The sequence below is a fragment of the Pseudophryne corroboree genome, chromosome 1 (assembly GCF_028390025.1).
Source record: "Pseudophryne corroboree isolate aPseCor3 chromosome 1, aPseCor3.hap2, whole genome shotgun sequence".
Classification (NCBI taxonomy): Eukaryota; Metazoa; Chordata; class Amphibia; order Anura; family Myobatrachidae; genus Pseudophryne; species Pseudophryne corroboree.
The window spans coordinates 613,861,621-613,875,690 of NC_086444.1; the positions used below are offsets into that span (position 1 = coordinate 613,861,621).

The 14,070-nt window shown below is 47.3% G+C and overlaps 1 protein-coding gene across 3 annotated transcripts in view; it reads right to left on the minus strand.

Annotated features, from left to right (window-relative positions):
* CCDC124 (coiled-coil domain containing 124) overlaps positions 1-8,447 on the minus strand; it is a 123,351-nt gene extending 114,904 nt beyond the window's left edge. Inside the window, exons 1-2 of one of the 3 annotated variants that reach the window (XM_063914411.1) lie at positions 8,255-8,447; positions 7,557-7,722 (exon numbers count right to left, since the gene is read on the minus strand). In XM_063914411.1, the coding sequence (XP_063770481.1) occupies positions 7,557-7,715 (159 nt within the window). In that variant the 5' untranslated portion in view covers positions 7,716-7,722; positions 8,255-8,447. Of the gene's footprint in view, positions 1-7,556; positions 7,723-8,163 lie in introns of all 3 variants that reach the window. The other 2 variants (XM_063914412.1, XM_063914413.1) reach the window with 2 other exon arrangements.
* Positions 8,448-14,070: the final 5,623 nt, after the last annotated feature.

The window sequence follows — 14,070 nt, forward strand, 5'->3', positions numbered from 1 at the left end:
ACTTGACCACCTTCCTTGGAATGATTCCCCCTGAGTGACTGCTCCCCAGCCCCGAAGGCTCGCATCTGTGGTTAGAAGGACCCAGTCCTGAATCCCGAACCTGCGGCCCTCCAGAAGGTGAGGCAATTGGAGCCACCAGAGGAGTGAAATCCTGGCCTATGGCGACAAACGAATCCTCTGGTGCATGTGGAGATGAGATCCTGACCACTTGTCCAGGAGATCCAGTTGGAAGGCCCAAGCATGGAACCTCCCGTATTGGAGAGCCTCGTAAGAGGCCACCATCTTTCCCAAAAGGCGAATGCAGTGATGAACTGACACCCGGACTGGCTTCAGAACATCCCGGACCATTGTTTGTATCACCGCCTTTTCCTGTGGAAAAAACACCCTCTGTACCTTCTGTGTCCAGGATCATCCCCAGAAAAGACAAATCTCTGGGTCGGTTCCAAATGTGACTTTGGGAGATTCAGAATCCAACCGTGGACTCTGAGTAGGTGCGTTGTGAGAACAATGGACTGCAACAGCTTCTCCTTGGACGAAGCCTTTATCAGCAGATCGTCCAGATATGGAATGATGTTCACCCCTTGTTTGCGGAGGAGAACCATCATCTCTGCCATCACCTTGGTGAACACCCTCGGTGCTGTTGAGAGGCCGAATGGCAGGGCCTGGAACTGGAAATGACAGTCCAATAATACGAAACGGAGATAAGCGTGATGCGGCAGCCAAATCGGAATGTGGAGGTACGCATCCTTGATATTCAGGGATACCAGGAATTCCCCCTCTTCCAGACCTGATATCACCACCCTGAGAGACTCCATCTTGAACTTGAACTCCTTTAGAAAGGGGTTCAGTGATTTTAGGTTCAGAATGGGCCTGACCGAACCGTCCGGTTTCGGTACCACAAAAAGGTTCGAATAGTAACCTGTGGTTTGTAAATGAGGAGGAACTGGTACAATGACCTGTGCCTCCACCAACTTCTGGACAGCTTCCTGTAGTACAGTTCTGTCTGCCAGTAGAAATGGCAAGCCTGATTTGAAAAAAATCGGTGAGGAGGGAGATTTTGAAATTCCAGCCTGTATCCCTGGGACACTATCTATCACCCAGGGATCCAGGCCGGATGAGACCCAGACGTGACTGAACTGTCCGAGTCTCGCCCCCACCCGCCCCACCATCATGCAGAGTACTTTGGCGTACCTGAAGCAGGCTTTTGTTCCTGGGAACCTGCAGCAGCAGGTTTCTTGGATTTAACGCGACCTCCCCTAAAGAAGGTATTGGACGGTTTCGCCTTTCTAGGCTTGTTATGCCGAAAGGACTGAGATGCTGATGAAGAGAAGTGTTTCTTCGGAGCAGGAGCAGCAGAGGGACGAAATGGAGACTTACCCGCTGTAGTCGTGGATATCCACGCATCCAAAGCTTCCCCAAAGAGAGCCTGACCTGTGTAGGGTAGGGACTCCACACTTTTCCTGGATTCTGCGTCGGCAGACCACTGGCGCAGCCACAGTCCCCGACGAGCTGAAAAAGACATGGAAGAGATCCCCACAGCCATGGAACCCAGGTCTTTCATGGATTCTACCATAAAACCTGCTGAATAGTGAATGTTACACAAAAACAATTCAACATCCCCTCTATCCATCGTATCCAAATCCTCTAGTAAGGCAGCCGACCACTTTACTATAGCCCTTTTAATCCATGCACCAGCACTAGTGGGATGTAATATGGCCTCTGAAGCAGTGTACATTGATTTAAGTGTGTTATAAATTTTTCTATCAGCCGGCTCCTTTAAGGAGGTAGATCCTGGAACAGGTAAAACCACCTTTTTTGAAAGTCTGGACACAGATGCGTCAACAATAGGCGGGTTTTACCATGTTTTCCTATCCTCCTCAGGAAATGGAAATGCCACCTGGACCCTTTTAGGGATCTGGAATTTATTCCTCCGGGTTTATCCATGCTTTTTCAAATATAGCATTCAATTCCTTTGACGCAGGGAAGGTTAGCGAGGCTTTATTTTCAGTGAAAAAAGCCTCAACCTGCTCAGGTGTGGTATCATTTACATTTAACACATCCCTGATAGCCTCTATCATCAACTGCACCCCCACAGGATGCGACCAGTCAGACAGAGAGTGTTAGCAGCGGCAGGGAAGATAAACTTCCCTCCGCTGCTGCTGTCAGAGGGACTGGAAGGTCCCTCTGCCTCCCTGCACTCTCCCCCTGTGCCTGCCGTGCTGCCGATCACTGCTGATTGGTCAGCACAGCAGGACCCCCCCCCCCTCCAGCGGCTGCAGACAATTGCAGCCGCTGGGGAGTGTAAATGAACCCTCCCAAGCCACCCCCAGACCCCCCCTGTATACCTGCAGGCTGTCCCGGCTTTCAAAATGAAAACCGCAATGGTCGCGATGTTCCCGATCAATGTTTCGATTTTTTTTGGGGGGGGGGGGAGAGATATAAAAAAAAAATTGAAAAAAAAAATATATATTTTTTTTTTTAACTAAAATCATTTGGGATAGGGTTAAATTCATGTTCTTCACCTAGTTCACTCATAAAAAAAAACACGACATTTTCAGAGCGGTTTTCGGTGAAATAAATCGTCAGTTAAGTGGTTAAAGAACTGAAGGCTGCTATACGACAAGAAACGAAGACATTCAAAACCAACTGAAAATAAACTGTATTCAGTGCACTTTTAGATTATGGGGATAATTCAGACCTGAATGCTGCTGTGCGTTTTCGCACAGCGGGCGATCAGGTCTGAACTGCGCATGCCAGAGATGCGATCGGCATTCACTGGGCGGGAGGGGGCAGGCCAGTGGTGCTGGGCTGCCGTTTTGGGGGCGCAGTTCGGGCAACGCAGGCGTGCCCAGAAAGTGTGGGGGGTGGGCAGCGGCGGCTGCGTGACATCACACGCAGCCGCTGCGTGACATCACACGCAGCCGCTGCGTGACATCACACGCAGCCGCTGCGTGACATCACACGCAGCCGCTGCGTGACATCACACGCAGCCGCTGCGACACGGAGAGCGACGGGTAGCTCCCTGCTAGCGCGCAGGAGCAGCGCTAGTAGGGATCTTTTCTTCAGGTACAAAAGCATCGCCGCCGTGCTAAATTTAGCACATCTACGATCAAGTCTGAATTACCCCCTATGTAAGAGCATTACTGGTAGAGTTCTTTACTTTGAATGGCAAGTCAAAATTGAACAGCATTTACCATGCCGTGTGTGTGTAAAAAAACAAACATATTATATATATATATATATATATATCTATATCAACAGCGAGTGGATGGTACAGCACTCCAAGCGTCTCAATAAATCAAATTCAAACCAACATAGGGAATGACAACGTTTCAGTGCTTTTAATATAGCACTTTCGTCAGGTCAGCATACAGACAAGTGAATAAACGTACCTTATAACAGCCACAAATCATCCGGAAGACGCCAGTCACCGGAAGGCGGGTCCCCCGCCCGCTCCGGCCGGCGCTCAGGCGATGACGCCCATAACGGCTCCGTCATCACAGTGCTCCCCATCACCAAGACAACGGGATACACACTGTTGAAACATAGTTGCGCAATCCTCTATCATTATAGCAACACTCCCAATATTTAGACTAATGTAGCAATAACAATTCACCCTATGTTACACATGAGAAAAAAGCTTAATACCATTTAAATACAAAGAGCGTAACACATTGATGAGCATTTGTAAAGAGAATATCCACATATTATACTCAACCTAAAGACTGCTAACAGACACTTTCTCTATATCGGGAATAAACACAAATTGCCACATTATTTCTAAAGAGGTCTAGGTAGTTGCTAAAACATTAAAAGAAACAGCTAAGGCCAATATGATCATTCAAGCTTCTTGGATGTACTGTATCCAATCTATGAATCCACTGTGATTCAAGTTGTAATAATCGTCTGCCACGATCCCCACCTCTAGGCAGGGGTTGGACCTGATCGATCATTCGTTAACGTAATGATACCAGGGGGTGACGAGCCTGGCTAAAATGTCTATTGGGGCCCTTTCTTGGGGCCCTGTCTTCCTTCAAATCTAGAGGTACGGGTCGTTATATCGGTACAAACCAGGATGGTTCGTACCGATATAACGACCCGTACCTCTAGATTTGAAGGAAGACAGGGCCCCAAGAAAGGCTGCTTTAGGTGCACTTGCACCACGTGCCAGTTCCTGATTGCTGGGGACACATTCCAGGACCCACACTCTGGCCGTACATTTTACATTAAACATCGATTTACCTGTTCATCAAAATTTGTGGTATACCAACTTATATGCCCCTGTGGGCTGTCATATGTCGGTAAGACCGAACGTATGTTCAAGGAACGTATGGCAGCCCACAGGTCAGCAATTAAAGCCGCGATCAGTAAGGGGGATAGCGAACAGCCGTTGGCTAGACATTTTAGCCAGGCTCGTCACCCCCTGGTATCATTACGTTAACGAATGATCGATCAGGTCCAACCCCTGCCTAGAGGTGGGGATCGTGGCAGACGATTATTACAACTTGAATCACAGTGGATTCATAGATTGGATACAGTACATCCAAGAGGCTTGAATGATCATATTGGCCTTAGCTGTTTCTTTTAATGTTTTAGCAACTACCTAGACCTCTTTAGAAATAATGTGGCAATTTGTGTTTATTCCCGATATAGAGAAAGTGTCTGTTAGCAGTCTTTAGGTTGAGTATAATATGTGGATATTCTCTTTACAAATGCTCATCAATGTGTTACGCTCTTTGTATTTAAATGGTATTAAGCTTTTTTCTCATGTGTAACATAGGGTGAATTGTTATTGCTACATTAGTCTAAATATTGGGAGTGTTGCTATAATGATAGAGGATTGCGCAACTATGTTTCAACAGTGTGTATCCCGTTGTCTTGGTGATGGGGAGCACTGTGATGACGGAGCCGTTATGGGCGTCATCGCCTGAGCGCCGGCCGGAGTGGGCGGGTGACCCGCCTTCCGGAAGACGCCAGTCACCGGGTGATTTGTGGCTGTTATAAGGTACGTTTATTCACTTGTCTGTATGCTGACCTGACGAAAGTGCTATATTAAAAGCACTGAAACGTTGTCATTCCCTATGTTGGTTTGAATTTGATTTATTGAGACGCTTGGAGTGCCGTACCATCCACTTGCTGTTGCTTCCTCGTTCAGGCACCCAGCGCATAACTACTATTGACGGGAGAGCCGGACCTCCAGCTATATATATATATATGTATATATATATTTAAACAGAATACGCAAAACACATCCTATGATTGCCATGTCCAAAAGTGGTTCATACAGACATCTTAAGAGTTTGTCATCTCTGGCAGGTCCCTTTTGTTAAATACAGTCTCTGAATAACCTGTTAATCCCCTGACTCACACCTGTTTACCTGGGAGAGGCTTGACGGTTCATGTAATTATCATGCTCGCATGCTAATGAGGCTCAGTTGTCAATCTGCCATGGTGGGAATCGAAACACATGACCACAGTGCTGTGAGGCAGTAATGCCAACCATATGGGGACAGCCAAATGTATTGTTTTCAGCTGAACTGGACTTTTGTATTGCTGGACATACACCTTTAGATAAAATTATCTGTCAGATCGACATGATTACCACATCCATATACTGGAGGACAGACTAGATGGTCCAAGTGGTCCTTATATGCTGTCAAATTCTATGTTTCTATGTAATATAGTTACCATACACTGGCAGATTATGGCAACGGTATTGACTGCTTTCAGATAGTTGAAATAGGGGAACCAATTAGCTGCTCTTTTGGACATGCTGGATGATTTTGAATGTGTGACAGACTGATGATTACCACTCAGTCACAGCAATACACTGTTCAATTATCAAACTGATTTTTGGCTGTTCGGGATGATAATTGAACAGTGTATGCCCAGCAAAAGCTACAGCACCAAACAACCATCCATCAAATTATTGTTCTGCCCTGGCAGATTGGAAAATTACATCTTGTGGTGCCATAACTCCAGAGAGACCCCTTATTAAAAAGAGCAGCTAATTTGCCCATCCTGTGTGACTAAAACAGTTGATACTTGTCAATTATACTGACTGAAAGACTGAAGTGTTTAACTTGTGTTACCAAACATCTGTCTTAGTAAGGCTACCAGTTCTATAGGTCAACAAAAAGTTACAAATGTTCTACCGCCATGTCATTCACCATGGTTAGCAAAGCAGTGGATGTACTTCCCTAGGACCTCCGCTATTTTTGCTATACAGCTGTTCAATTAAAAGATGCTGTGGGGGCCTTTGCTGAAGAGCTTCAAATGTGTTGCTAAAATGCCATGCAAGAAGAGGGATCTGATACACGCTCTGACATAGCAGTCAGGGTGCTGGATCCCACCTTTCCCATGGTTTTCGTACAGCACGTATGAAGTTCACCACAGGAAGTCAAAAGTACACGCAATACATTTTCAACACACAGGAAATGTGCCACAAAGAATTATTTGTCTGGTGCAGGGAGTATTTTGGAGAACTCATTTAGGTGGTTTGTGGTTGTTCAAAGAATACATAAATGAACATTCATAGTGTATCACATATATGTGTAGAACTATTCAATAAAATCTTTAAATAAGCCTTATACCTAAAGATGAGTCTACTTTTTTAGGAGTAGACAATCACGTATTTTTTGGGGGGAGCTGGAGTTCTACCAGTATGGATTCCGAGTGGCTTTGATCCTCCTCTCCACAGATGTATCCCCAAAAAAGAAAGATAAAAAACCTCCAATGGTGCAATATCTTTTATTTGCTGTGCTAAACATATAAGACAGGGATAAGGGTGGTCTCTCACCATATGAAGTGGTCTACAAAGTAGACAAAAACAGCAGGTTTTAAAAGGTGTTCACATTCGGGCGTCCCCGGAACTGGCTGCTCCACTCCACAGATGATGTCCCAACCGTCTCCCTCACAATAAAAGAGTCTGTGGAGTGGAGCAGCCAGTACCGGGGACGCCCGAATGTGAACACCTTTTAAAACCTGCTGTTTTTGTCTACTTTGTAGACCACTTCATATGGTGAGAGACCACCCTTATCCCTGTCTTATATGTTTAGCACAGCAAATAAAAGATATTGCACCATTGGAGGTTTTTTATCTTTCTTTTTTGGGGATACATCTGTGGAGAGGAGGATCAAAGCCACTCGGAATCCATACTGGTAGAACTCCAGCTCCCGCCAAAAAATACGTGATTGTCCACTCCTAAAAAAGTAGACTCATCTTTAGGTATAAGGCTTATTTAAAGATTTTATTGAATAGTTCTACACATATATGTGATACACTATGAATGTTCATTTATGTTTTCTTTGAGCGCCTCTGGATTCTAATGGCATCTCTCTGACCATATCGATTTCTGGAGTGTGGGGTGACACTTCTTTGTCCATTTCCTGAAATCAGAGGCAGCCATCACTGGCGCACGGTATCTTATCATCATTATCATTTTCGGTTTGTGATTGTTGTACAACTAGAGAGAGAACTGGAGTAACCTATGAGTTACATCATTTTTTAACTCTACTTATATATTTTTTCCTTTGACTCATCTCTATCTCTCATACCTTCCTCTGCCCTTTGCGCATAACATGCTTGTCGTCATCCTGCCAAAATGCATCTTCCAGCGCCTGCTGACGTTTTGCATCAGCCACAGCCTTTGCCTCAGCCTTCCGGGCACGGGCAGCAGCAGACTTGGTGTTTTCACTCTGAAACTTTTTGGGCATCCCTTAGCTGAAAAAGTCAGGTACAAGTGTTAGTTTCAGTCAAATACCGGAGGCTTAACCATCACTTTCTAGTACATACTCTCCACACAGCGCTTTATTACTGACAGTAACAACTTCCCATAACCAAATGAATTGGGGTTTGATTTGCACGAGGGCCACGTAATGTATATCTTCGTGCCATACAATATTATACTGTATTACATGCCCTACAAGGAGTATGGATACGCGTTTTCTCCTTGGCAAATCAAGGCCCATTGCCATAATGTATGGGCCAAGAACACCCCTCATTTCTCTCCTGCCTTCTGATACGTGCATTACAAAATGTTAGAGTAACCCAAGCAGACCACTGTGGATCACTTCCATATTGCCCCCATAGACAAATAGAACTGCAGCCATCAGACCGCAGGGGACCTGTCACTGTCACCCGAGTCTCCTTCCGCTCCCTTACATTAATAATACTGCCCGTTACTGCTGCTCCCCGCACTACACTGATTGCCGCGGCTGCTCACCCTCCTGCTCCCACTGTCTGTGACACACACCTGGGATTCTTCACGGCTTCCGCCCCCACTTCGGTCGCTCAGTGAGATCAGCAGTCAGCGCCGGAGCACAGCCACTACACGCGACAAGTTCTTCCGGTACCATCGAGTCATGCGCGCCCCACTGCCGGAGTGCTATGGAGGCGCGCTCATGGTGCGCGTGTACGCTCTCCCAGACTCTCAGACTCTCAGACTCTGTCTCAGACTCTGTCTCGGCAGCGCACTTTCCACTTGTGCCTGTGCTGCTGTTTCAGGGTCGCCCAGCGGCTGTCACACAGGGTACTTGACCAATGCTTCTGCATAATTCCCAACATGACCCTCTTTAGGAGGGATGGAATGCTCTGCTTCTGGTCTTTCTTCTTAATTTGTGATTGGTTGACATGCATTAGGTCAAAATGGTCGATAGGTCGACATGTACTAGGTCGACATGAGGTTTTTTTACTTTTTTTGGTGTAATTTTCTTCATAAAGTGACGGGGAACCCCAGTTAGTGCACCGTGTCCACTCTCATGGCTCGCCATGCTTCAGGCAAGGTTACTTTTCCCATTCATAGTCCACGTGGATCGTAAAGTATGAAAATGTTAAAAAAAATGAATTTTTTGGGGAAAAACTCATGTCGACCTTTTTCCATGACGACCAAATTCATGATTAATTGATCTGCAGATATATCTATGGACAGATCGGGGAATGTGCTGTGCATACACACTGCCCGATCCATCGGGACTGACGTCATAAACTGGGCAGGCGTGTAAACGCGCCCGCCCAGTTAAGCTGTCAATCACCGCCGGCTGCCGCAGCATATGTACTCGCAGTCAGCTGATCCCCCATACACACGCAGCGATTTGCCAATATATCAGTATATATAATGGCCATTGGCTGTGCTGCAAGGCCAACGCACTATCACTGGCCGACGGACGTGAGATATATTTAGCGGCCAATATATTGGCCAGTTGTTACTGGCCATAAGTCAGTCTGGCTATCACCAGCCGGGACTCTGTATTAGGTTGTTGCCCCATGAAAACCATTTTGTCTTATTAAAGCTCACTTGTGTATTCGACTGTTTTGAAGATAAATCCAGTTGAGAGTGTATCTAAAGCTGGGTGCACATGGAAAGATTTGCACTAATACATCTGCCAGATCTGGCTGGCTGGAATGAAAATCTGGTAACGGATGAGGGCAAATAACAATTGGCCACCAATTCACCAGGGGGCTCACTACTGGGTACTCTGGGTTCACAAGCTGGCGGGGCTGAACCGGAGTGGGTTAATGCTCTCAAAGGAATGATTTCCACTCTTTCTACAAAATTGTCCTGTAATGAGAAAGCGACGCAACACTTAAAACAAATTGTGGATGAGTTTATGAACAGAGACTCAGTCCCCAAAACAGCGTCTAAGTCCCCTCCCATTTGTCTGCAAACGCGATCTCTGTCCAATATCCTGCAATCTGATGCTGATGGGTCAGACTTGGAGGAGGGTGAGGTAGACTTGGAGTGGGGGGGATGTGGCTCTGTCACAGGGAATAGAGGCTGTTATAGAGGCTATCAGAGATGTTCTGTATATTTCTGATAAGGTGTCAGAGGAGAGTGAGGAATCTTATTTTAAGAAGTCCTCAGTTACTTTTCCTGTGTCAAAGGAATTGAATACCCTGTTTGAAGAACCATGGGTTAATCCTGATAGTAACTTTCAGATCCCTAAAAGGTTGCTCTCATCTTTTCCTTTTTCTCTGGAGGATAGGAAAAAATGGGAAAATCCACCTATAGTGGACGCATCAGTCTCTAGGTTGTCACGTAAAATTGTATTGCCTGTTCCCGGTGCAGCCTCCCTAAAAGACACTGCTTATTGAAAAATTGAGACTACACTCAAATCATTGTACACAGCTGCTGGGGTGGCCCAAATACCCACTATTGCATGTGCGTGGATCACTAAAGCCATTGCGAAATGGTCAGGTAACCTAATTGAGGGGTTAGATTCCTTATCTAGGGGTAATGTTGTCTTACTCCTGCAACATATACAGGACTCTGCAAACTTTATGGTGGCGAACGTGTGAATAAGTAAAGAAATAGGCGCTATTAACCATCAAATGTTGCAGGTGTCCTTATCAAACAAGGAGCGATACTGTATTTCTGGTACCACAATTTTATTAAAACATAAAGTGCATATGCAAAACATTTTTCTCTGACGTCCTAGTGGATGCTGGGAACTCCGTAAGGACCATGGGGAATAGACGGGCTCCGCAGGAGACTGGGCACTCTAAAGAAAAGATTAGGAACTATCTGGTGTGCACTGGCTCCTCCCTCTATGCCCCTCCTCCAGACCTCAGTTAGAATCTGTGCCCGGCTCGAGCTGGTTGCACACTAGGGGCTCTCCTGAGCTTCTAGTAAAGAAAGTATTTATTAGGTTTTTTATTTTCAGTGAGATCTGCTGGCAACAGACTCACTGCTACGAGGGACTTAGGGGAGAGAAGCGAACCTACCTGCTTGCAGCTAGCTTGGGCTTCTAGGCTACTGGACACCATTAGCTCCAGAGGGATCGAACAGAGGCCCAGCCTCGGTCGTCCGGTCCCGGAGCCGCGCCGCCGTCCCCCTTGCAGAGCCAGAAGACGGAAGATATCCGAGGACAAAATCGGCGGCTGAAGACTCCGGTCTTCATTAAGGTAGCGCACAGCACTGCAGCTGTGCGCCATTGCTCCCCATGCACACCACATACTCCGGTCACTGATGGGTGCAGGGCGCTGGGGGGGGGGGGGGCGCCCTGGGCTGCAATTAGATTACCTTACAAAATGGCAAAAATACACATAATATAGTCTAATAAACTATATATGTGTAAAAATCCCCTGCCATAATATTAATATAAAGAGCGGGAGAAGCCAGCCGAAAAAGGGGCGGGGCTATCTCCCTCAGCACACTGGCACCATTTTCTCTTCACAGCTCCGCTGGAAGGACGCTCCCCAGGCTCTCCCCTGCAGTTTCCAGGCTCAATAGGGTAAAAAAGAGAGGGGGGGCACTAAATTTAGGCGCAATACTGTGTATTATAGCTGCTATAGGGAAAAATCACTTTGTGTAGTGTAATATCCCTGTGTTATATAGCGCTGTGGTGTGTGCTGGCATACTCTCTCTCTGTCTCCCCAAAGGACTTTGTGGGGTCTGTCCTCAGTCAGAGCATTCCCTGTGTGTGTGCGGTGTGTCGGTACGGCTGTGTCGACATGTTTGATGAGGAGGCTTATGTGGAGGCGGAGCAGGTGCCGATAAATGTGATGTCACCCCCTGAGGGGTCGACACCAGAGTGGATGGATATGTGGAAGGTATTAACCGACAGTGTCAACTCCTTACATAAAAGGCTGGATGACGTAACGGCCGTGGGACAGCCGGCTTCTCAGCCAGTGCCTGCCCAGGCGTCTCAAAGGCCATCAGGGGCTCAAAAACGCCCACTACCTCAGATGGCAGACACAGATGTCGACACGGAGTCTGACTCCAGTGTCGACGAGGATGAGACATATACACAATCCACAAGGGGCATCCGTTGCATGATTACGGCAATAAAAAATGTGTTGCACATTTCTGACATTAACCCAGGTACCACTAAAAAGGGTATTATGTTTGGGGAGAAAAAGCAACCAGTGGTTTTTCCCCCATCAGATGAGTTGAAAGAAGTGTGTGAAGAAGTGTGGGCTTCCCCCGATAAGAAACTGGTGATTTCTACAAAAGTTACTGATGGCGTACCCTTTCCCGCCAGAGGACAGGTTACGCTGGGAGACGTCCCCGAGGGTGGATAAAGCGCTCACACGCTTGTCAAAAAAGGTGGCACTGCCGTCTCAGGATACGGCCGCCTTAAAGGAGCCTGCGGATAGAAAGCAGGAGGCTATCCTGAAGTCTGTATATACACACTCAGGTACTATACTGAGACCTGCTATTGCTTCAGCATGGATGTGCAGTGCTGCAGCAGCGTGGTCTGATTCCCTGTCTGATAACATTGATTCCCTTGACAGGGACACTATATTGCTAACCATAGAGCATATTAAAGACGTAGTCTTATCTATGAGAGATGCACAGAGGGATATTTGCCGGCTGGCATCTAGAATAAATGCAATGTCCATCTCTGCCAGGAGAGTATTATGGACTCGGCAGTGGACAGGTGATGCGGATTCTAAAAGGCACATGGAGGTTTTGCCTTACAAGGGTGAGGAATTGTTTGGGGATGGTCTCTCGGACCTCGTTTCCACAGCAACAGCTGGGAAGTCGACATTTTTACCTCAGGTTCCCTCACAGCCTAAGAAAGCACCGTATTATCAGGTACAGTCCTTTCGGCCCCAGAAAGGCAGGCGGGTTAAAGGCGCGTCCTTTCTGCCCAGAGGCAGGGGTAGAGGGAAAAAGCTGCACCATACAGCCAGTTCCCAAGAACAAAAATCCTCCCCTGCTTCCACTAAATCCTCCGCATGACGCTGAGGCTCCACTGGTGAAGCCAGGTGCGGTGGGGGCCCGTCTCCGGAACTTCAGCGACCGGTGGGTTCGCTCACAGGTGGATCCCTGGGTTCTACATGTGGTATCTCAGGGATACAAACTGGAATTCGAGACGTCTCCCCCTCGCCGTTACCTCAAATCGGCCTTGCCAGCCACTCCCCAGGACAGGGAGGTAGTACTGGCGGCAATTCACAAGCTGTACCTCCAGCAGGTGATAATAAAAGTTCCCCTCCTTCAACAGGGAAGGGGTTACTATTCCACACTGTTTGTGGTACCGAAACCAGACGGTTCGGTGAGACCCATTCTAAATTTGAAATCCTTGAACACTTATATAAGAAGGTTCAAGTTCAAAATGGAATCGCTCAGGGCGGTTATTGCAAGCCTGGAAGAAGGGGATTACATGGTATCACTGGACATCAAGGATGCTTACCTGCATGTCCCCATTTACCCACCTCACCAGGTGTACCTCCGTTTTGTGGTACAAGACTGCCATTACCAATTCCAGACGTTGCCGTTTGGTCTGTCCACGGCACCGAGGGTATTTACCAAAGTAATGGCCGAAATGATGATACTCCTTCGAAAGAAGGGAGTTATAATTATCCCATACTTGGACGATCTCCTTATAAAGGCGAGGTCCAGGGAGCAGTTGTTGGTCGGAGTAGCACTATCTCAGGAAGTGCTACAACAGCACGGCTGGATTCTGAATTTTCCAAAGTCGCAGCTGGTTCCTACGACGCGTCTGCTGTTCCTGGGTATGATTCTGGACACAGAACAGAAAAAGGTGTTTCTCCCGGAGGAGAAGGCCAAGGAGTTGTCATCTCTGGTCAGAGACCTCCTAAAATCAAAACAGGTGTCGGTGCATCACTGCACGCGAGTCCTGGGAAAGATGGTAGCTTCTTACAAGGCAATTCCATTCGGCAGATTCCATGCAAGGATCTTTCAGTGGGATCTGTTAGACAAGTGGTCCGGATCGCATCTTCAGATGCATCGGCTGATCACCCTGTCCCCGAGGGCCAGGGTGTCTCTGCTGTGGTGGCTGCAGAGTGCTCATCTTCTCGAGGGCCGCAGATTCGGCATACAGGACTGGGTCCTGGTGACCACGGATGCAAGCCTCCGAGGTTGGGGGGCAGTCACTCAGGGAAGAAACTTCCAAGGACAGTGGTCGAGTCAGGAGGCTTCCCTACACATAAATATTCTGGAACTAAGGGCCATTTACAATGCCCTAAGTTAGGCAAGACCCCTGCTTCAAAACCAGCCGGTGCTGATTCAGTCAGACAACATCACGGCGGTCGCCCATGTAAACCGACAGGGCGGCACAAGAAGCAGGATGGCGATGGCAGAAGCCACAAGGATTCTCCGATGGG